Raw genomic sequence first — 23,034 nt, forward strand, 5'->3', positions numbered from 1 at the left:
TTACGACTATTATGCTAAGTGAATTAAGTCAGATGGAAAAGGACAAAAACTATAATTTCACTCATATGTAGAATATAAAACAAAAAGTAACAACAAACTAATGAAACAAACTCATAGATACAGACAACAGAATGGTGGGTACCAGAGGGGAAAGGGGGTCTGGGAAGAGTAAGTAGATAAAGGGGACCAAATACATTGTAACAGAAGGAAACTAAACTTTGTGTGGCAAGCATGCAATAAAATACACAGTTAATGAATTATAATCTTGTACACCAGAAAATTATATAAAGTTATTAACTGCAATAAATTTAATTTAAAAAACCTTAGGGTCTCTGCACTTAGCTCCCAGATATAACTTGTAAAGCAAGTCTGCTTTTGTGGACTAGAAGTAGAGATTCCTTGTTTTTATGGCTGGGTATTTTATGCATTTCTATCAGTACCAGGTTTTATGTATTTGCACTCAAGATTGTGCTATAGCATTATGCAATCGGAAAAGTCTTTTCCTACCTATAGGCTATTTATGCTTAGGTCTGTGTTGTGACTACATGCTGTCTACACATTCTCTAGAAAGACGGACAAGGCTTTTCACTACATTTAAGCCCAAAGTCCAAATTTAGGAAGAGACAGATTCACTAGGTAAAGCTTACATAAAGCCCTATGTAGTTTAAAGCTCTCCAATGTTCACCGATTGAGTTTCTTCTAGCTTGTGAAAACAGTAACCTTCTTTAAAGAATGATGCTGTCTTTCATCTGCCTCCTTCAAAAAACCTTAGTCTTAATTCTGCTATGAATGAAGTTCTAGAAAAGAGTTTTAAATAGAAGGGTATCTATCAAAATAAAATAAAAATTTATTTTAGGTATCTTTTCTGGAAACAGAATTGCTTTCCTAAGTGGTAGGACCTGAGAAGGGTAAGGTATTTAAAGGTTACAAATTCCGATACCATGTAACTCTAGATCTCACAACCACAAAAGCAGTAGACTTTCTATTCTTTTGCCCTCAGGTTCTTTAACATGCCATTTAATATGATGCTAATACTTTTGACCCTAAGTATCTTCACCCAAATTATTTTAGAATCTAAATGCTGAGCTGGAAAGGGCCTTGCAAACCATGTAGTTTAATTCCCTTATTTCATAGATCAATAAACAAAGCCCTAGCCCTGGCTGGAGTGGCTCCATTGGTTGGAGCGTCATCCAGTACACCGAAAGGTTTGATTCCTGGTCAGGGTACATACCTGGGTTGTGAGTTTGATCCCCAGTCAGAGCACATACAAGAAGGCAACCAATCTATGTTTTTCTCTCTCTCTCTCCCTTCCCCTCTCTCTAAAAGCAATGAAAAAATGTCCTCAGGTAAGGTTTAAAAAAATGAGAGAGAAATGAAACAACGGCCTGGAGTGATCAGGAAACTCCTATTCCACAATCAGAAGTATAACTAGTTCAGTCTTCTACCTTTGATTGGTTCAGCACTTATTTCAGTATATGACCTGAACTTTCACAACTGTTACTATATCTTGTTTTTCTAAGTTCTAATTCCTTTCGGTTCCATTATTAAGCAGATCCTGTTTTAAGGAAATTTCAGGAAAAAGTTCCTTCAAGTAGTAGAATCAATGATTCACTGGTACCTCATGAAAATTATTATAAAGTCCTAGTTTACAAGCATTCTGATATGCCCGCTTACCAAGCAAGCAATATTCTGGCTTAAAGAGAGAAGCTGGCCACCATGTCACTGTAGAACAAAGCAGTATACCAGCAGATTTGGTTGATGCAGCCTTTCACACAATCTGGAAAATAAAGGCATGCACTAATATTTCTGCCATGCGTTCACTAGCATCACTCATTTACAAAATTCCTCTCGAAATGATTCTTTTGCATCTAATAGGTGACTCACATATGTTTCAGAAATGTTTTAACTTTCTAACGTAAAACTGCAGTTTGTTACTACACTGTATACCTGAAATTAATATAATATTAAATGTCAACTGTAATTAAAAAATAGAAATAAAATGAAAATAAAGCCGCAGGTTGTTCAGGAGATCTAAACTTAGTTTTATTATGTTTTAAAAAAGGACTCTGTTGAACATTTGTCAACAAAACTTTGGAGGCAAAAGTTTTACTTCAGGGTCCTTTCTGTGGATCTTCGAAGAATTTTAGTTGGCAAAAATATGTCCAGGGATTAAGTCACTTAAAGCAGTATTACAGTGTTACTCCAAATAAAATTTTGATGCACGTGTATTTCAAGTTTTTCTCAAAAGAATATGTTTCTTGCCCACCACACATTTTAATATAAATAAGCCAAAGTTTTTAAAGGAACTGTTTACACTCTCCTTAATAGCATCAAATCAAATCAAAGATCTCAGAGGGTCTCCTGGTATATTCTCCTAGGAAAGGGAAAGGTAAATAACCCTTAAGAAACTAAAAACAGAAAGAAAAGGATAGTATCTCTTTTTGTGTGTGTGTGTGTGTGTGGATTAAATCATCAAGTTTATTGAAAATTTATGAAAACCAAGTATTTTATTAAGGAAAGCAGGGTAAGGGCGAAGGGCCCCAGAATCAAACAGTCCACAGAGACGTGAGATCCCCTCCTGGGATGAACCCCGTGTGGAGAGCGCTGCGGCAGCTCGCACACCTTCCTCGTCCACTGGACCAGGTCCTGTCACCTCCACGCACAGGTGTACTTGTAGCCCCGCTCTCACCGGCAGCTGTGTCCACATCTGCTTGCTGTGGGCTGTCCACAACTTCAAAAATTACTTCAGTGTGACTCTTGATCTTTCGCGACGCAGCTTGTGGGCGGACGGCCCATAGCACACACATTTTAATAGGACTCTGAAGGCTCTGCGACCTGCACCCCGCCAGCCCTGACCATGGGCAGAGAGAGAGCCAGGGGTCCCACCTTCAGGCTGTGCAGCCTGGACACGGTTGTCATCTGGGGGTCCTTGTGGGGCTCCCGAAGCATTGCTGGTTCTGCTGCGGCTGGGGGTGGTGGGGGAGCCACTAGTTTACACTGGAGGGCTGGGCTGGTGATGACCGTCCTGGGCTGGGGATGACTGTCCTGGACTGGGGACTGGGTAGAGAAGTGCTGGCCCTGGATGCCAGGCTGGCTTCTGGTGGGGGAATGGTCGTCCTCAACCCCAGGTGGCTTGAGGGAAGGGCAGGGTCTTTTGTCCTCTCCCCGATGTTGGAGACAGGGGAGGGACGGGGCCTTACCCGCATCGTACGTCCCTTCATCTTTGCTGTTGAGGTTTTAAGGATAAGGTATGGTCCCATGACCCTATTGTACTTTTGTTGTTCCAAAGAGTCCTTAATATGGCTCTTCGTAAACCCCATGTTCTTCATTCTGTGAGTCACCTGGGGGTCAAGGTCCCGCCAGGGCAGCTCGTTGTATGGCCTCAATTCCTCCCCAGGCCCATGGTGACCCATGGGTCTTGCAGTATGTCTTCCAGGGTTGGCCTTTCCTGGGCGTTGAGTTTCAACAGTTTTTTTATAAGATTTTGACCATCTTTGGAGAGGAAGTCTGGTATGATGAACTGCCCAAGTATGATCTTCTCCTTTGTTTGCCCAGCGATGTCCTGCCTAAATGGCAAATGCCCCACCAGCATCCTATACAAAATTACCCCCAGGCTCCAGACATCGACACTTGGGCCATTATACATTGTACCTCTGAAGTACTCTGGGGCCATATAGGGTACAGTGCCACAAATGGTCCTCATTTTGTGTTGGGTACATTCCCTACTGCAGCCAAAACCCACAAGTTTCAGATTCCTCTCACCATCCAGCAAGATGTTACCTGGCTTCAGGTCCCCATAAATGATCTTCTGGTGACAGTACTGAACCGCCAAGACTAGCTGTTGAAATATGGGTCTGGCTGCCTCCTCGGTACTGGGGCCGCAGTTTTGTAGGTGTTCTTGTAAGCTGCCTCCAGGCACATGCTCCATGAAGAGGTAACACATGTCTTCAGTGGAAATGACCTCAAATAGCTGGGTGATATTTAGGTGGTGTAAACACTTATGGTAAAGGACTTCTTTGAAATATCTAGATGCCTTGCACTTGCTGATGGCTTTGACAGCCACCTCAGTCCCCGTTGGCAAGTGCAGGACCAACCACACCTGGGCGAAAGCCCCACTGCCAATGATGCGCAGGAGCACATAATCAAAGCAAAAACAAAAAAGAAAAGAAATGAAAAAATGAAAACAAAATCAAAAACAAAAGAAAAGAAAAACTAAAATAAAAAGGAAAATAATAAAGGAAAAGAAAATGCAAAAAAATGGCAAAACAAAACAAAACAAAAAGCAACACAGAAAAGATCACCAAATGGTGTTCAACAGCAACAATGAAGCTCACAAGTCCAAGCACTACAGGTCACTGCAGTCAGCTTCCTGGGCTCTAACAGACTGAACCTCAGCCCCGCCAGGGCGGGATAATCAGGATGGGCTTGCAGTTGTGTCACACTGGTGACGGCTAAAGGTCAGAGCAGGGCGTGGACCAGGTGTGGCTGGGGATAAACTACAGGGGTTTTCTTTTTGGTCTCACTACCTTTTGCTCTGGAATAAAAATAAAGGACCCCCTTCCACCAATGAGCTTTTAGTTTATGTGGGATATTAAAGATTGATATTTATTTTATTAGAAATAAAAATCTGTAAGTGGCGAAAATAAAATAAAATAAATAAAAGGTCTTACTTAGTCTCATACTCCAGGTCATAGTTCAAATGTCACCTGCTTAGAGAAAAACTTCCCTGACCCACCCACTCCTACCCACCTCGCCCAGACCACCACGTTTCTGCTCTTCACAGCAGGGACCACAGCCACTTGGTTCTTGTTCACTGTCCGCCCTTCCCATCAAGGTGGGAGCATGACTGTAGTCTTCCCTGTGTCTAGCATGGTGAGTAGCAATAAGATAAGTGTTTAGTAAATAGAAGAGTTTGGGGTAACAAGGACTATATGGCCAACTACTTATTTAATCAAAGTGATTCATTTAAAAAATCTCTTAAAAATTCATGTTCTGTCTTCACTCAGCTTTTGGAACAGATAAGATAGGAAAGAGGCTGAAGTCTGGGTTTCCAGGTATGTGGGCGCTTGGGGAGCCTGAGGAAAGGCCAACTGGAAGGAGCCTTGCTGTCAAGATTCAGGAAGATGATCCATTCCTCCCTCCTGTGGTATGTGCTAAGGGTATGATGGGTTTGGATCTGCAGTGAGGCTGCAATGGAACTTTTCACTTTGAACATCCATTTCCACATTACACAAAGGACATCTCAGTTGGCCCTGAGTAGGCCACTGAGATAAATTTCTGTGTTACTTAAATGAACCATCTCTGTGGAGAGACGTATGATAAGGCTGGTTAATTTACATTTGTAAAAACACTTGGAAACCTCTGGATAGGACTTCTGCAGAGGAAAAAGGGTGAGGTGGCACGTTGGGTCCAATTCTACCCTTTTATGGCGGCACAGAGGGAGCAGAGAGGCTTGAGGACACTTGGGAGCCTCTGGCACGTTATATTAGACTAAACCTCGAAGAAATCTCCCTACTTTCAGTACATGGAGTGTTTTAATCACATGTGTAAGTTATTCTAGGACTATTTTTCTTTAACACTTCCCTGTGAAAGTCTCAGCTTTGTGGTAAAGGGACTCCTTGGAGGGATCTGCCTGTGAGCTTTTTCCCTCCCCAGCACTTCAGTTTGTTACTTTGTACCTTACACCAGTGCTACTTGGCTCCTAAGCATGACCATCTCTGTTGCTGAGCTGACTGGGACCCCAAGGATGGGATAGTATCTCTTCTTTAAGCAACTACATAGTTTCCCAAAATTCTTATGCAATCAGTTGATATAAAAGGAGAGTTTAGAACATTTATAATTAAGTTCTTCCTAGCTAGTATTTTGATACTGACAAAAAAATTACCTCAATTCATTAATTTATTCAGGATTTAAAATTTTTATAGGCATAGTTTACACTGGTCTGTAGAATCTAAAGTACTTTTCACTTTCTGTCTTTTGTTGCTTAACTCTAACAGAGGAACTCTGAATTCTAGGAGAATTGAAATCAAAGTCTGTATTTAGTGTAGGAGGAGTGAGAAAGAACATCACAAATATGACAGTTGATGAGTAATAAAAGATGGTAGGAAAAGAGTTCATATATTAAAAATTACTATCAAATGTAGACATTTGTTGCAGAATTTAAAAGCCAGATTTTAAAGTTTTGGAAAATAAGTTAATGGTTTTGCTAAAAATGAATTATTATACTGTGTTATTCATTAACAGAGTACTGGATTGGCCAAAAAGTCCGTATAGCTTTTTCCTGTAAAATAAAAGACACATTTTTCATTTTCACCAATAACTTTATTGACTTGGATATTGTGAGTATGTCGGTTATCTCCCGTGTGGTATAATACTGATTGTTCTCAATTACTGTCTGGATTTGATCGCTATTAACTTCAACTGGTCTACCCGACCATGCAGCATAATCCAGAGAGAAATCTCCCACACAAAACTTCACAAACCACTTTGACATGTTCCATCAGTCACAGCACCTTATCCATACACTGCACAAATCTTTTTTTGTTTCAGTTGCATTTTTACCTTCCTTGAAATAATAAAGCATAATATGCCAAAAATGCTGCATATTTTCTTCCATCTTCAATATTAAAATGGCTACACAAAAATTCACCAATTCTGATAAGTTTTTAAAAAATGCATGCTGACATGACACTATCACAAATACAGTCTAACAAAATTGTTTTGAATGAAGTTAAAGACAACTAAGTGCTACTAGAGCCACTGTACAGAAAAAACAGAATGAATTTTTGGCCAACCCAATATAATTATAATATAATAATAGCACAGGTTTTTTTCCTGACTTGACCATTTAACAAAATGATAAATCAAGCAAATATTAGTTCAAGACAGAGTTTACAATTGATATATATTTGGTTTCCATAACTAGAGAAAGAAATTATTTTCCTTCTTTTCTGTGATGAAGAGAATTTTAAAGCACTAATTTCCCAGGAAGTAAGACATGATCTCTTTTTTCAGCAGCTAAGGTGTTGAAAGCATACAAGTGGACCAGCACACATGTCATAATGCCATCCTTCCCTACCCTGAGTCAAATAAAGAGTTTGGAAATTTAGGGACAATTGTGGGCAGCAGCTTCGTGTTCAGTCATCAACCAATGAAGATAAGCACCCCACCGACATACCTATGGTTCTTCCTGTGCCAGTGCAACCACTGAGTGGGCAGAATGAAGAAAATCTTCTTAAAATCAAATCTTAAATGAAAAGTATATGTTCTACCCCAAACCTTTCAACACCAGAAAGTGTTGTCTTGAAAACTGATATCTATTTTGAGCTCTTTTACTGAGTTGGTAAATAAGTAGTAATCAAGATTTCTCACTTCAAAAACAAACAAACCAAACCCTCCTTTCCTCATTAACTTACTAGAATGTTTTGGTTGCTCCATTGGTTGCCTCTCATACACATCCTGACCAGAGAATCAAACCAGCAACTTTTTGGTGTACAACCAACTGTGCCACCTGGCCAGGGCATATACTGTCCTTGTTTTTTTTGTTTTTTTTGATTTAGATCATTTTTACTTTTTAATTATTGTATAATTGACATATAATATTATATTAGTTTCAGGTGTATACACCAGTGATCAGATATTATATAAGCTAATGATCATCCTGATCCCAGAGAAGGAAAACTCTGATTCCAAAAAACCTCCGCTGCCTTGCGGCATACCTCTTCAGGGGAAAGGCTAAGGGAGTAAACCCCGACAGAAAATCTAGAGCCGGAGTCCCTAAGGCGGTTTGACGTTGTAGTCAACACCGGCAACTCCTGCGGCGCACCTGAAGCCAAGCTGTATTGACTCTGTCTTTCCCCTTGGATCCTTCAGCTGCGAAGAGAGGGGGGGTCTGCTGCATGGGCAACAGCTGGCCCTCCATATCACCCTGCCCAGGCTTTGTAGCTTCACTGGAGAGGACACTCCAGCGTCATCGCAAGATGTCGACTCAACACGGGAGGAGACAGATACCGGTTATAAGCTCATCCGATTGGCGAAGGAAATGAGCGCCAGGGGTCTCCTCTGACGGTGGGAGAGGTCATCGCACCTCACTGGACAGCTACCGCCCACCTCAAGCTGGGCAGCCCCCAGCCAATTAGGTGCCATCTCGCCATGGCTCGCCTGCCCCACTGGGTGTGTGGGGATCAGAGAGGTGTCTCTCGAAAAGTGGGCCACAAAACACTCGCATCAGGCAATTCCAAGCAAAAAACAAGAAAGAAGCCTCCAGCTCCTCGCCTCGCTAGCTGGAACATCAGGACCATGTGTCCCGGACTTACTGCAGACCTTCCGTGGATCAATGGTGCCAGGAAAACCGCCGTCATCGACAGGGAACTGGCACGACTAAACATCGACATTGCGGCTCTACAGGAGACCCGGTTGGCCGACAACGGAACTATCAGAGAAACCAACTACACCTTCTACTGGCAAGGGAAGTCTCCGGACCAACCAAGACAGCACGGTGTTGGGTTCGCTGTGAAGAACACGCTTGTTAACTCCATAGAGCCACCCACAGGAGGCACAGAGAGATTACTTACCCTCCGATTGTCAACAACTTTCGGCCCAGTCAGCATTCTTAGCACGTACGCCCCAACCCTCTGCGCCACCACCGAAGAGAAAGAACAGTTCTACCATGCACTGGACGAAGCGTTATCCAAGATCCCCAGAAGTAACGCTCTTTATCTCCTTGGAGACTTCAACGCAAGAGTAGGAGCCGACCACATGGCCTGGCCCACCGCCTCGGAAACTTTGGGAGAGGAAAGATCAATGAGAATGGTCAGCGACTGCTTGAGCTTTCGTGTCACCACGGCCTGTGCGTGACAAACACATTCTTCAAGTGCAAAGAGATCCACCAGGTGTCATGGAGGCACCCCCGCTCCCGCCACTGGCACCAGCTTGACCTCGTCATCACCAGAAGAACGGATATTGGCAGCACCCTCCTCACCCACAGCTACCACAGTGCAGACTGCGACACGGACCATGCCCTCGTGGTAAGCAAGGTGCACATAACGTCGAAGAGGTTGCACCACTCCAAGATGAAGGGTCGCCCACGCATCAACACCAGTTGTGCCAGCAACCCAGTTAAGACCCAGCAATTCATCAACAGGATGGAAGATGCACTCGGCGAGGGAATGGCAGCAGATGACATTATCGAATCCAATTGGCCACGTCTCCGCGATGCCATATACAACTCCGCCATTATTGCTTACGGGAAGAAAGAGCGGAAGAACGCTGACTGGTACGAGGCTCACTGGGAAGAAATGGAACCCGTGATCGAGGCTAAGAGGAAGGCCCTACTGGCTTACAAGGCCACGCCCACTCCCAGTACACTTCAAGCTCTACGGGCTGCCAGGAACAAAGTCCAGAAGACCGCCCGCCACTGTGCCAACACCTATTGGCTAAACCTGTGCAGAAGCATTCAGGAAGCCGCCGATATAGGCAACGCACGAGGAATGTATGAGGGTATCAAGAAGGCAACAGGCCCAATCCCCTTCAAGATCGCCCCCCTTAAGTCCAAGACAGGTGAGGTCATCACTGACCAGGAACAGCAAATGCGGCGGTGGACCGAGCACTACCTCGAGCTGTACGCAACGAGGAACACCGTAACAGACACTGCTCTTAACGCCATCCCAGACCTACCAGTCATGGAGGAGCTAGACACCCCACCTACTGCGGCAGAGCTCGGCAAAGCCATCGACCGCCTCGCTTGCGGGAAAGCACCAGGAAGCGACGGAATCCCTCCAGAAATCCTAAAGAGCGGGAAACCAGTCCTGCTACAGCCGCTCCACCATCTACTCTGTCTCTGCTGGAAGGAGGGTTACATCCCCCAGGATATGAGAGACGCCAACATTATCACCATGTACAAGAACAAAGGAGACCGCAGCGACTGCAACAACTACCGGGGCATCTCTCTCCTCAGCGTCGTCGGCAAAGTATTCGCCCGGGTCGCTCTTGCCCGCCTGCAGACCCTTGCTTCCCGCGTCTACCCAGAGTCCCAGTGTGGCTTCAGAGCTGGCCGATCAACAGTGGACATGATCTTCTCCCTACGCCAGCTGCAGGAGAAGTGTCACGAGCAGCATAAACCACTCTACCTCGCCTTTATCGACCTCACGAAGGCGTTTGATCTGGTCAGTCGAAGCGGACTCTTCAGCTTGCTACGGAAGATTGGCTGTCCACCACATCTGCTTGCTGTGGTCATGTCCTTTCACGACAACATGCACAGCACGGTGTCCTACAACGGCGCAACCTCTGAGGCCTTCCCAGTCAGCAGTGGAGTAAAGCAAGGCTGCGTCCTCGCGCCTACGCTGTTCGGAATCTTCTTCTCCATGCTCCTCCAATACGCCTTTAAGGACTGCAGCAAGGGTGTCTTCATTCACACCAGATCCGATGGCAAGCTCTACAACCTGGCCCGTCTACGAGCCAAGACCAAAGTCAAAGAGGTGCTCATCCGTGAGATGCTCTTCGCCGACGATGCAGCCTTGACATCACACTCCGAAGAGGGACTCCAGCAGTTAGTCACTTGCCTTTCCCACGCATGCAAGGAGTTCGGACTAGCCTTCAGCCTGACGAAGACGAACATTATGGCTCAAGGCACGGGGACTCCCCCATGCATCACCATCGACGGATACACCCTGGAGGTTGTCAACGATTTCACTTACCTCGGGTCCACCATCTCGAGCTCTCTGTCAGTCGACTTGGAGGTCAATCGGAGAATCGCCAGGGCAGCCACAGTTATGGTCAAACTGAACCGGCGAGCGTGGAACAATTCCAGCCTCACTGAGAAAACCAGACTGCGCATCTACCAAGCCTGCGTACTCAGCACTCTCCTCTATGGCAGCGAGACGTGGACCACCTACGCAAGGCACGAAAGGAAACTCAACAGCTTCCACATGAGGTGCCTGCGACGCGTCCTGCATGTCGCCTGGCAGGATAAGGTCCCCAACACCGAGGTGCTGAAGCGAGCCAACATGAGCAGTTCGCATGCAGTTCTTAGTGAGAGACGCCTCAGGTGGCTCGGCCATGTCAAAAGAATGGATGCAGGCCGTATTCCCAAAGACCTCCTCTACGGCGAGCTAGCAGAAGGCCAGAGGATGACAGGGCGCCCAAAACTGCGGTTCAAAGACATCTGCAAAAAGGACATGACACAATGCTCCATCAATCTCAACACATGGGAAGTTCAAGCAGACGACCGCCTAGCCTGGAGGCTCGCGGTCAGGCAAGGTACGTCACGCGCAGAGGCTGCGCACAACGAGGAGGCGGTCCAGAAAAGATCGAGGCGGAAGCAGCGTCAACAGCAGCAACAACAGCCATCTGCCTTCACCTGTAACAAGTGCGGCAGGGATTGTCACTCCCGAGTCAGACTGCACAGCCATTCTCGGCGGTGCAGATAGACTCTCAAGAAGCTATGCCATCGTCTCTCGAGACGGACGGCTGCTGACAACGACGACGACGGGGATCATCCTGATAAATCTAGTACCCATCTGACACCACGCATAGTTATTAGAATATTATTGACTATATTCCTTATGCTGTACTTTACACCCCTATGACTACTTGGTAACAACCAATCTGTACTTCTTAATCCCTTCATCTTTTTCACCCATCCCCTCAACTCCCACCTGGCAACTGTCAAAATGTTCTCTGCATTTATGAGTCTGTTTCTGTTTTACTTCTTTGTTTTTCAGTTTTTTAGATTCATTTGTGAATAGATATGTATTTACTGCCATTTTATTGTTCATATTTTTTATTTATTTATTTTTCTTCTTCTTTGCAATTCTCAGGAATAGGTGATATACCAAGACCACTGGGTTGGGCAGTGGTCCTGATGTTTATATCTGCTTATCCAGGGGCAAGTCACTAGTTCAGATCATCCTTGAGACTTAAAATTTCTTTGGCTTTTGGAAATTTACTAGCTGAAAAGACACACATTGCCAGTCTGTTTCAAATGATGTTTGAGCAACACAACAGGGTGTCTCATGGCAAATTTTGTAGAGCTACGGAAAAGAAAAAGAAAAAGAAAAGAAAATGCCTCTCCTGCTTGATTCCATAATAAACTGTCAAGGGGAAAAACAAGTCCAAACCTCACACTGTAGACCCATTAAAAAACAAACAAACAAACAAACAAAAAAGCTTCTTACTTTACCTGAACTCTATGCACGGACACTTGGCACCTGTACAAAGAGTCCTCTCGAGCAAGAGCCCTACCTTGCTGACTGGGCCCCCTTGTCATCATCGGAGCTCAGATCCATGTCCAGAGTGTCTTCTGCAGCAGGGGAAGCTACCTGCTCTTCTTTCTTACTGTCCTGTTTGCATTTCTTTCTCCTTCGTTTTTTCTTTTTCACAGAACTTGAAGTAAAAACTGTCTCTGTTTCCAAGATATGTGAGATGTCAGGACTCTGAGGTGATATTTCATTTACACCTGATTTTACCAAAGGGGAGTCAATATCTTTGAAGAATTGATCTTCAGTAGGAATTGGTGAAGTGGCAAGGTAAGCAGGAAGTTTTTCCTTAAAGAGAACATGAGGAAAGAAAAGTTGTCCATGGCAAACTGGATGGTCAATCAAAATAATAATGAATTCTTTGCATACCTAAATTTTCACAGTGGTGGAAAGAACATAGTTCCTGTAGGTAAGACAGTCATACTGAACTAGGGCACAACCTGCTCTGCTCTAAATAGGTCTTCACTCTGTTACACACAGCTCAGTGTTAGCTCATTTTGATCCAAGTAACTAAAAATGTTTTAAGGAACCGTTATGCCAAGTCAGCATGGAGCACATGAAAGCTATACTTAAGGCAGAGCCAATTAAATTATCTGTAAAAAGAAGTTCGAAACAGCAACAGCAGCATTCCAAAGAAGTATTACAAAGCATTCTGTCAAGAACTTGGCAAAGCAGAAGACAAACATCAGAAACATTTCATCAGACAAAGGGCAGCAGGACAGGTTAAGTGAAGTAAGGAACTATGGTAAAAGTTATAGTTAATACTTGTGTTTGTCAAATTAATTGAGGGTCGAGGAAGGTGATTGTAACAGAAAGAATACTCCGTAACAAATGAAATTAGTGGACTTTTAAATCATAAAGTATTTAAGATATCCTTTTAGGAATTCCAAAGAAGAAAATAAATCCCAACAGTTAGAAATAATTAAACTCTTATGTTAATATTAAATAAATGACCAAGTCTGGTGTTCAGGAAATTAACTTCTTAACCATTTGCTTCATTCCTTCTTATAATGGGGGAAATGGAAGAGAAGTAATAGAGATAGAAATTAACCTCAGATAATTCAGAACACTCAAGTTTTTACCTAACAGTCCTGAAAATAAGTGGGTTTCCATAATTATTTTAAATCAAGCTTTTGAATTTGACTTTGGTAAACATTATTAACCCAAAGCCAAAATTTTGTTTACCTAAGCAAAATCTGTGTTCACCAGCAATACATACTTAGAAACCATGTGATAGGATATTATTCTGCAAGCCCACAAAGCACTGAGGTCACAGGCCATGGTCTGAGATCCAGGGCTTTTTAATTTAATGGTCTTTGTTGTAAAGTTTACTTGTACTTCTTAAGAGTTTTTTGTCTCTGACAGTGTTTCCTAGTTCTATTTTAGCAGTTTGTAGTGGCGGAGTGGGGGGTGGGCAGGAGAAGTAGTGGAAATAACTTGAATGTCTATTATACCAGAATGGTTAAACAAACTGGTGTATCTATACTATAAAATGTTGTGCAGCTATTAAAAGGACAGAGTTAGATTTAGAACTACTGATTTAAAAGGGATGCTGACGACATACAGTTAAATGAGAAAAGTTTGAGAGAACCAACAACAACAAAAACAAAAAACGAATGGAAGCCAGATGGGCTCTGGTAATGTTTATTCCCCCTTCAAATCATGAACTCCTGAAGAGCAGGGGCATGCTTCATTTGTAGTATGAGATATAGAGTAGTAATTACAATGTTGCTGGATGAATTAACAATTTTTTTTTTTAAATTTTAAAGAGAAACACACTATTATACTGAAGAAAATCTGGCAAATTTAGTTACACATGGAATAGAAAAAAATGGCTGTAAAGTTAATACTCTCCAAGTAAACCTTGCTAAGAATAATTTTAAATGGAATCATCAGAACTGACCATGAAAACCAGGTAATAAACTATCAATAACCTAGTCCTTTCATTTGTTGATTTATATTAAGCCCAATCAGTGTTATGAATTACACGTGATTTTAAGAACTACATCAAAAATATTTTATTCTTGTAATAAGTCATTCATTGCTTCATTCTGCCTTGGCCTTTCTAATGAAGAAAAAATTTATTTAGGCCAAGTAAATGAAAATAAGATATTAAAAACAAGTCATTAAAGTACTAGGAAAACACTGGTCTGATGAGGTTCCCTTTCATAATCATACTGTGTCAATGCTGCTTTACATATTGGTAACTGAAGTGTTAGTCTCTCTAAATTAAAAAATGATAACAATCTCATTCTGCTAAAGTTTTTCTTTTTGGTAACTTTTTTTCTTTGTAAATTTATGGTATCAAACTGGCAATTAGTCTTCAAAACCCAAAAAAATAGTCCTGTATCCTTAATAACTTTAAGCTTATCATTTTTATTATCTAAGATTTTCTTTATGATAAAAGATATAACAATGCTAAGAATTTGTAAAAAGATTCACATTCAATCCATCAAGAACAGTTTACCATTCAAATCAGTGGACACAAGGGAGTGGAGGACAAGGGAAAAGAGGGAGAGGAGGAGGGGAGAAGGAGGGAGGAGAGGGCAAGAGAATGTGTGTTGGTAATGACAAATTGTGCGCTCTCTTGCTTAAAGAAGTCAAACATGCAGTAATTGTTTATACAGGATATAGGCCAATTAACTTAAACCCCTCGAGACCATAATGAACCACTTCACTGTGATTACTCCCAAGTCAAAATTATAAACTTGTTTTTCAAGTTTAAAGGTCACATGTATACAAACACACAAAGCCTGAAGAGATACAGCTTCATTACTTAAGCAGAAGTCAAATGGATTCAAGTCAAGTGTGAACTGTAACAGACACTAAGTAAGAAAACTCATTAAAGTTAGAGAGAAAGATGTGCCTTTCCTTACAAAAAGAGCAAGTACAAAGGCCTTCTGCATTCTCTGCACCCTTAAGTGTGGCATGGAAAAAAGGTCCTTCTCACTCCTCTAGCTTCTTTCTGACAGCTTGGTTCTTCAACCTAAAACTAAAGCTTACCTAAAGGACTAGCAACAATCATCTGTACAACTAAACATTAAAATGGAGTACTTCTAGTCTGGTATATGCACCAGGGGCCTGAATACAATGCATAAAGTGGATATGACCCACTAGGACTTACATATTCCTCTTCAGTCTCCTCCACAAAGAAAGCTTCTCCATTGTCACCCAATTTCATATGAAGATCCACTGCATCACCATTGATTTCTATATCAATCTAAGTGGAGAAACAAAGTGAGGTTCAGCATTAAGAGTCTTTCATTCAAGCTAAACTAAGCCTAAATTCTGAGTTCTCAAGCCAAACTTAGTATTGAGGTTCCTAGAGTGACAGTCCCAGAGAAATACTGCTACCTTCCCCATATCCCACCCCTAAAAAAACAAACAAACCTTGGGGGGGTGGGTGAGGAGGGGATGGCCATCAGGGTTTGAAAGAAAATATTTTATCACCTATTTTTATAACATATAAACATATAAAATTATTTAATTCCCAAATGTTATAAAACAGAGGAAACCTCACTGTCAAACATCAGAACACTTTCAGAGTTAGAGCACAGGTAGGTCTCACCTTGCATGGTTCAGATCAACACCAATTTTGGTTGCCACAGAATGTTAAATGTGAATAACTGCAGAAAGTAAAAACTTCACTGCCAGCTCTTCTATTCATCAATTACTACATAAATAACAGATGTCCATCATGATCAATAACCCATATTGTCACTTTTTCAAAGTCTGTAAGTGACTGGTCCCAGCACTATTGTTACTCAGTTCAGACAGCAAAGCACATAGTTATGTTGCCTCCTTGTCTCCCAGTGATAAACCCATGTAACATTTTATAAAAAGATAACTGAGAGAGGAAATTGGCCAAGATCAAAGTGCAGTACAGAAACAAAAAGGAATAGTATTGGGAGTAAAATTAAAGTGCAATGTCAACAGTTATAGAAGAAATAGCTGATGGTTAGAACAGTGACCCTGCTGCCATCTGAGAGACTCAAGATGTGCACTTGGAGGAACTTGGTGATGGGTGAGCTTTACCCACACAAAAAAGAAAAATGGTTGTGATGAATGACGACAGTCCAGAGGAAAGTGACATAGGCAAAAAATTTCATGTTAAGGGAACTTTCAGAGATACTCATAACATTGAAAATTCAAAGGATGAAATTTTGGAAGCTGATCTGAACTTACAAAGTATGAAAATTTGCCAAGACAAAGACGCTTATTCCACAGCATGAGTTTTACATCAAGAAGGCAAGCACTGTTAAAATCACCCCTGTTAAGTTTTTACAAAGAATAACACTTTATTTCTCAATGTTTCTAATGCTTTAATTTGTAGTAAATATTATTTTTCACTTTTCTATATATTTATAACTGACAGTAAAAATTTTTACAGTCGTGACAAACATTTGTAAAGGACATGGAAGAATCCTAATTTTTTAATTGATTATAAAAAGTTTGGCCCTGGCTGCTGTGGCTCAGTGGATTAAGTGTCGGCCTGTGAGCCCAGTGTCACTGGTTCGATTCCCAGCTAGGGCACATTACTAGGTTGCACGTCAGGTCCCTAGTTGGGGGTGCGAGTGAGAGGCAACCACACAGAGATGTTTCTCTCCCTCTCTTTCTCCTTTCCCTTCTCTCTAAAAATAAAAAATAAGTAAACAAACAAACAAATTATTAAAATATATATATATCCAAAGTTTAAAAAAAAAAAAAAAAAAGCTTGCTTTACACAGTTTCAGCTTGCCCATTTTCACAGGTCTGCACTATGAGGCAAAGTGAGGACAGTTTATACATAATGCTAACTGCTATTATATTACTTAAAAATAATGTAGCTGTTTATCTCTAGGCTGTGTATATATTTTTTGAGTACCATGCAATAATAAATAAATGCCAACTTCTGAAACTTGTATGAATAACCTTGTAAACGCCAGTTTTATTTGATTCTCACATACATATTTCAGAGGGAAAGAGAGAGAGGGAGAAAAGGAACATCAATTGGTTGCCTCCTTACATGCCCCAGATCAAACCGTAACCTAGTATGTGCTCTTACCAGGAATTGAACCTGCAACCTTTTAGTGTATGGGTTGACACTCCAACCAACTGTGCCACCAGGCCAGACACAGATAAATTTTTAAAATTTTTTCATAATAAACTGGTCAAAGTCATAGAAGCATCTAGAGTCACCTATTTTCTAAAGCAGCTGTCATAATAGCTTCTACAATCATAGGAAGACTCTTTTCTAACTTAAAAAGTTATGTAAAAACTAAAAAAAGTAAAGAAATATGTAATTTTTTCTAGACTATAAGCAAAAGGATAGGGAGAAACTAAATTTGTTCCATAATGCCAAATTTTAGGTTTCTCAAGATTACTTAAATGAAATATTTAACTAAATTTATTTAATTAGAAGTTGAACATATAGGACTTCTGGCCAAGATGGAAGCATAGACAGACACGCTGTGTCTCCCTCCACAACTAAGAAGGAATAAAACTACCTCAAAGCTAGAAACAACCAGAAGTTCCGGAAAATCAAACTGCATAGAAGTCCAGCAAACAAAGATATAAAGAAGAAATACTCATCCAGACAGGTAGGAGGGGCAGAGCTGGGGCAGAGAGGACGCGGAGTGGTGGTGGCAGCAGCGGTGGCATCAGTGGCGCCATCAGTGGCACCAGTGGCAGGCCGGCAGAAAGAGCAGTCACATGTTTTAAAAAGTCAGGAGGGACACCTGGGGAGCATTTCCAGCTCCTCACCAGACCTCGCAACCCACGGTCCCAGCACAGGGGAAAATCAAGCCTCATTGCTTCTGACTGTGCAAACCAGTCCGGGTTGGGGCGGAGGCAGAAAATGCCGGTCTCAGCAGAGTCCGCTTGTTTAAAGGGCCCCCACAGTCCTAGAACATCCGAAGACGCACGCACTCTGGGAACGATGGCCAGGTCAGCCGCTAGAGGGGTGCCAGTCTGGTGAGGAAATGGGAGAGGTGCCTGGAAAAGGGGCGAGTGCTGGGCAGGCAGCATTGTTCCCTCTCGGACCCCTCCCCCACATACAGCGCCACAACGTGGTGAAACAGGTCGCCCTGTACTGACGAATCCCTAAGGCTCTGCCCCTTAAAACGTAACAGGAGTGACATCTCTATCTGGGATGCGGAGGCAAACAAACACAGGAGCCTGTTAGAATGAGGAGAGAGAAGTATGGCCCAAAAGGGGAAATGGATCAAGGTTCCAGTGGGAGAACTAAGCGACAAGGGGATAGCCAACCTAACAGATGAGGAGATAGACAACCTAACAGATGCAGAACTCAAAACACTGGTGATAAAGATGCTCACAGGCTTGACAGATATGCTTGAGTACCGAAAACGCATAAGAGAAGAAGTAAAGGCTATGCTAAGTGAAACGAAGGAAAGTCCACACAAAACCAATGGTGAAGGGAAGGAAACCAGGGTTCAAATCAATGATGTGGAACACTAGGAAGAAAAAAAGTCAACCAGTACAGAATGGGGAAGCAAAAATTGAAAAAAGTGAGAGAAACTTCCCAAATTTTGCGAAGGAGATGGACATACAGATCTAGGAAGCACGGAGGGTCCTGGGCGAGCTGGACCCAGAGGGGCCACACCAGGACGCATCATGACTGAGATACCAAAGGTGAAAGATAAAGAGAGTCCTGGGGGCAGCAAGAGAGAGGGGGTGCCTATAGGACTATTAGCTGATTTCTCAGAAGACACTTTGCAGGCAGGAAGGGACTGGAAAGCAATATTCAATGTGATGAAAAGCACCCTGCAACCAAGATTACTCTATCTAGCAAAGCTGTCATTTGGAATGGAAGGGCAAATGAAGTGCTTCCCAGACAAGGTAAAGCTAAAGGAGTTCATCATCACCAAGCCATTATTATATGAAATGTCAAAGTGACTTAAGAAAAAGAAGATCAAAACTATGAACATTAAAATGACAACAAACTCACAACTATCAACAACTGGATCTAAAAACTAAAACCAAAATCTAACTAAGCAAACCAGAATAGGAACAGAATCATAGGTTTAGGGATCATTTGGAGGGTTATCAACTGGGAGGGGGGAGGGGGAGAAATGGGTAAATGGTGCAGGGACTAAGAAGCATAATTGGTTGGTACAAAATAGACGGGGATGTTAGGAATACTATAGGAAAAGGTGAAGCCAAAGAACTTATATGCATGATCAATGGACATGAACTAAGGGGGGTGGGATTGCTGGAGGGAAGGGGGATACTGGGCAGAGGGGAGCAAAGGGGAAAAAATTGGAACTACTGTAACAACATAATCAATAAAATATACTTAAAAAAAAAAGAAGTTGGACATATAAAATAATCCTTCGTTGACTTGTATAAATTCTTTTAAGTTAAAATAGAGAAATGAAATATTTAAAGCTATTTTATTTTAAATAAAAAATTTAACAGGTTCAAATTAATACCATCTTTCAAAATTTTCATCTTTGGAGGTTATCCGTTTACCCAATGTAGCTGAGAAAATAAAATAATGCTTCCTTAGACACAAAATGAACTGTGTTTATACTACCTTAGAAAAATTAACCCACTATTTTATAACTGTTACTTTTAATGATCGAGTATGACATTTCTGAATATGACTCTTGATTTGACTTGAAATGAAGTTTGATTCTTTACAAAAATTAAATCTAACATCACACTCTGCCAGCACTGAGGACAATTAGAAGAGTATGCCAATAAGCTCTTTAGGCAACAAAGAAAAAAATATTTAAAATGTTTTGAAAGATGGCACAAGATGAACAAGTGCTTTCCCAAGGTGATTATTTTCAAAAGGACTCATCTTGATGTAGTACTTCTGGCAAACTGGTTGCCAAAATAGCACTCATTTCCATACCTCCTACACTGTGGCTTAATCTCACTCACCTTATATGACTGAGATGTTGAAACAGACCCAATTTACTTTTGAGAAATACTGGCTGTAGCAGACGCTTTTGTTTTTGTTAAGAATACCCCTGATGTCCTGTGGGATCTGTTCATCCTCTATTTCAGACCATCTATTTCAGGTGTGGCTTCAGAAAGTGGAGGTGGGGCTGTTATCTAACCCAGGCCAATCAGTATATTCCACCCCCAGCTAGTGACTGGTCCCCAAGATATATGTGACCAAACTGTTGGGGAGACTAAACACTGACATTTCTGTAGGAAGGGAAAGCTCCCTTTCCACTGGGGTTGCTGAGGTAATGGGAACTAAGCCTGGAGGTATCAGTGGCGATCTTGTATTAGAACATGCACAAAGGGAAGCAGAGCTGAGAGTTAGAGTTCTGATAATACTTTTTTAGAAACTTGATTGATTATGCTCTTACAGTTGTCCCAATTTTTAGCCCTTTGCCCCCCTCCACCGTGCACCCCCCAAACTCCCTCCAGCAATACCCCCTCCTTTGTTATGTCCATGGGTCATGCATTTAAGTTCTTTGGCAACTCCATTTCCTATACTTGCTCTTAACATCCCCCTCCTATTCTGGAACTACCAATTTGTACTTCTTAATCCCTTCACCTTTTTCACCATTCCCCCAAATGTCCCCCCTCAACTGGCCACCCTCTTTATGCTCTCCATACCTGTGATTTTGTTTCTGTTCTGCTTGTTTGCTTAGTTTGTTTTTTGTATTCAATATTTGATAATTATGTATTTATTGCCATTTTAATGTTCACAGTTTTGATCTTCTTTTTCTTAAATAAGTCCCTAACATTCATATAATAATATTTTGGTGATGACCAACTCCTTTAGCTTTACCTTGTCTGGGACATACTTTATCTGCCCTTTGATTCTAAATAATAGCTTTGCTGGACAGAGTAATCTTGGTTGTAGGTCATTGCTTTTCATCACTTTGAATAATTCTTTCAAGCAAAATTTCTTTTGAGAAATCAGCTGACAGTCCTATGGGAACTCCTTTGTAGGTAATTATCTACTTTTCTCTTGTTGCTTTTAAGATTCTCTCTTTATCTTTAAACTTTGGCATTTTAATTATGTGTCTTAATGTGGTCTTCTTTGCTTCCACCTTGTTTGGGACCTATATGTCTCTTTCTTTCATCAAATTAGGGAACTTTTCTTTTATTATTTTCTGAAATAAGTTTCCAGTTTCTTGCTCTTTCTATTCTCCTTCTGGCAACCCTATGATGCAAATGTTGGAATTCTTGAAGTTGTCCCAGAGGCTCCTTACACTATCCTTGATTTTTTTGGTCTCTTTTTTTCCTTCTTGCTCTACTGATTATTCAAACCACTGATTTCTCAGCTTTATTCACTCTGCTACTGAAATTGCTTTTTATTTCAATTAATGTCTACTTATTTATGATTGGATCATTTTTATGTCGTTGAAGTACCCATTAAGTTCCTTGAGCATCCTTATAACCATTTGTTTAATTCTTTTTCTGGAGTTTTGTTCTGTTCTTTCATTTGGGCCATATTTCTTTGTCTCCTCAGTTTGGCAGCCTCCCTGTGTTTGTTTCTATGTATTAGGTAGAGCTGCTTTGACTCCATATCTTGGTAGCGTGGCCTAATGTAGTAGGTGTGCTGTAGGGTCCAGTGGCACAGCCTCCCTTATACCCCAAGCTGGGTACTCAAGGTACACCTTCCATTTGGGCTGAGTATTCCCTCCTCTTGATTGCTGTAGGCAGGTCAATGGGAGGGATTCACCCAGGTCAGACAGCCTGTAGGACTGGCTGTGACCACTGGCCAGCAACCGCCTCCCTCCATGGCTCGTTATAGTGGTTGGGTGGTGGTGCTCTGACCTGGTCTGTAACTGTCTTTTGCGTACACAGGCTCTGGGGTTTTCAGGTGGTACAAGCCAAGGTCAGCCTCTAGCTGTGTTCTGTCTGCAAATGGCTGCTGCTAGTGCTAGGCCTCGGGCCATGCAGTGTGTGTGTGGGGCGGGGGTGTACAGGGCTGCACTCAGCTGTTGCCTGTTTGAGTAGATTTGGGAAAGATGGAAGCCTGAGCCTAGCCCAGTCATTCATATGGAAAAACCACCATTACCTGCTTGGGTGGGTCCATAATTTGAATGGGGTGGAGCCACTGCGCTGTGGTTCTATGTTGGGGAGGGCTCAGAAAAGAAATGATGGCTGCTGCCTGCAATTCTGGGAGGAAGCTGTCCCCCAGCTCTTGTCTTGATGGTAGATTCTTCAGTTACTCCCCATATGCCACTGGTGCAGCACAGAGGGAATGAGTCTGAGTAAGTCTGTGTGCGGGGCCCTCCATAGGAGATGCCTGAGAATCCCGCAGTTTCTTCCACCGACCCAACCCCCACTGGTTTTTACAGCCAGAAGTTATAAGGACTGATCTTCCTACCACTGGAGCCCTGGACTGGGTGGTCTGCTGTGGGGCTGGGATCCTCACTCCTGAGATATCCCTCCATTTTCTATCTACCACATGTGGCTTTGGAACAAGTTGGTTCAGTGTCTCCACCCCTCCTACCCATTTGGATGAATGTGGTTTCTTTAATGCCTTAGTTGCCAGACTTCCATACAACTTGATTTTCTGACATTTCTGAATGATAGTTGTTCTGTAGTTTAGCTATAATTTTTTTGTGGTTGTGTGAGGAGGTGAGCAATGTTTACCTGCACCTCCATCTTGATAGGAAGTCTTCTGATAATACTTTCAGAGACCCTAAATAAAGTCCTGATTAATTCAAATGCCCCTGGATGTTAGTTATGCAAACCAGTAAATTCCCTTTTTTCTTAAGCTAGTATGAAATGAATTTGTCATCCACAATAAAAACTCTTTTCTTATACACTGGGTTATTTAACTTTGATAAGTAATAAAATA

General features: G+C 42.1%; 1 protein-coding gene across 3 annotated transcripts in view; it reads right to left on the bottom strand.

Annotated features, from left to right (window-relative positions):
- LPIN2 (lipin 2) overlaps positions 1-23,034 on the bottom strand; it is a 114,873-nt gene that overhangs the window by 25,246 nt on the left and 66,593 nt on the right. For all 3 annotated transcript variants that reach the window (XM_090285767.1, XM_090285766.1, XM_090285765.1), the window contains 2 exons: positions 15,379-15,474; positions 12,241-12,542 (listed from right to left, as the gene is read on the bottom strand). In XM_090285767.1, the coding sequence (XP_090141893.1) occupies positions 12,241-12,542; positions 15,379-15,474 (398 nt within the window). The remainder of the gene's footprint in view (positions 1-12,240; positions 12,543-15,378; positions 15,475-23,034) is intronic.

The sequence above is a fragment of the Furipterus horrens genome, unplaced genomic scaffold (genome assembly GCF_987537825.1).
Source record: "Furipterus horrens unplaced genomic scaffold, mFurHor1.1.pri manual_scaffold_8, whole genome shotgun sequence".
NCBI lineage: Eukaryota > Metazoa > Chordata > Mammalia > Chiroptera > Furipteridae > Furipterus > Furipterus horrens.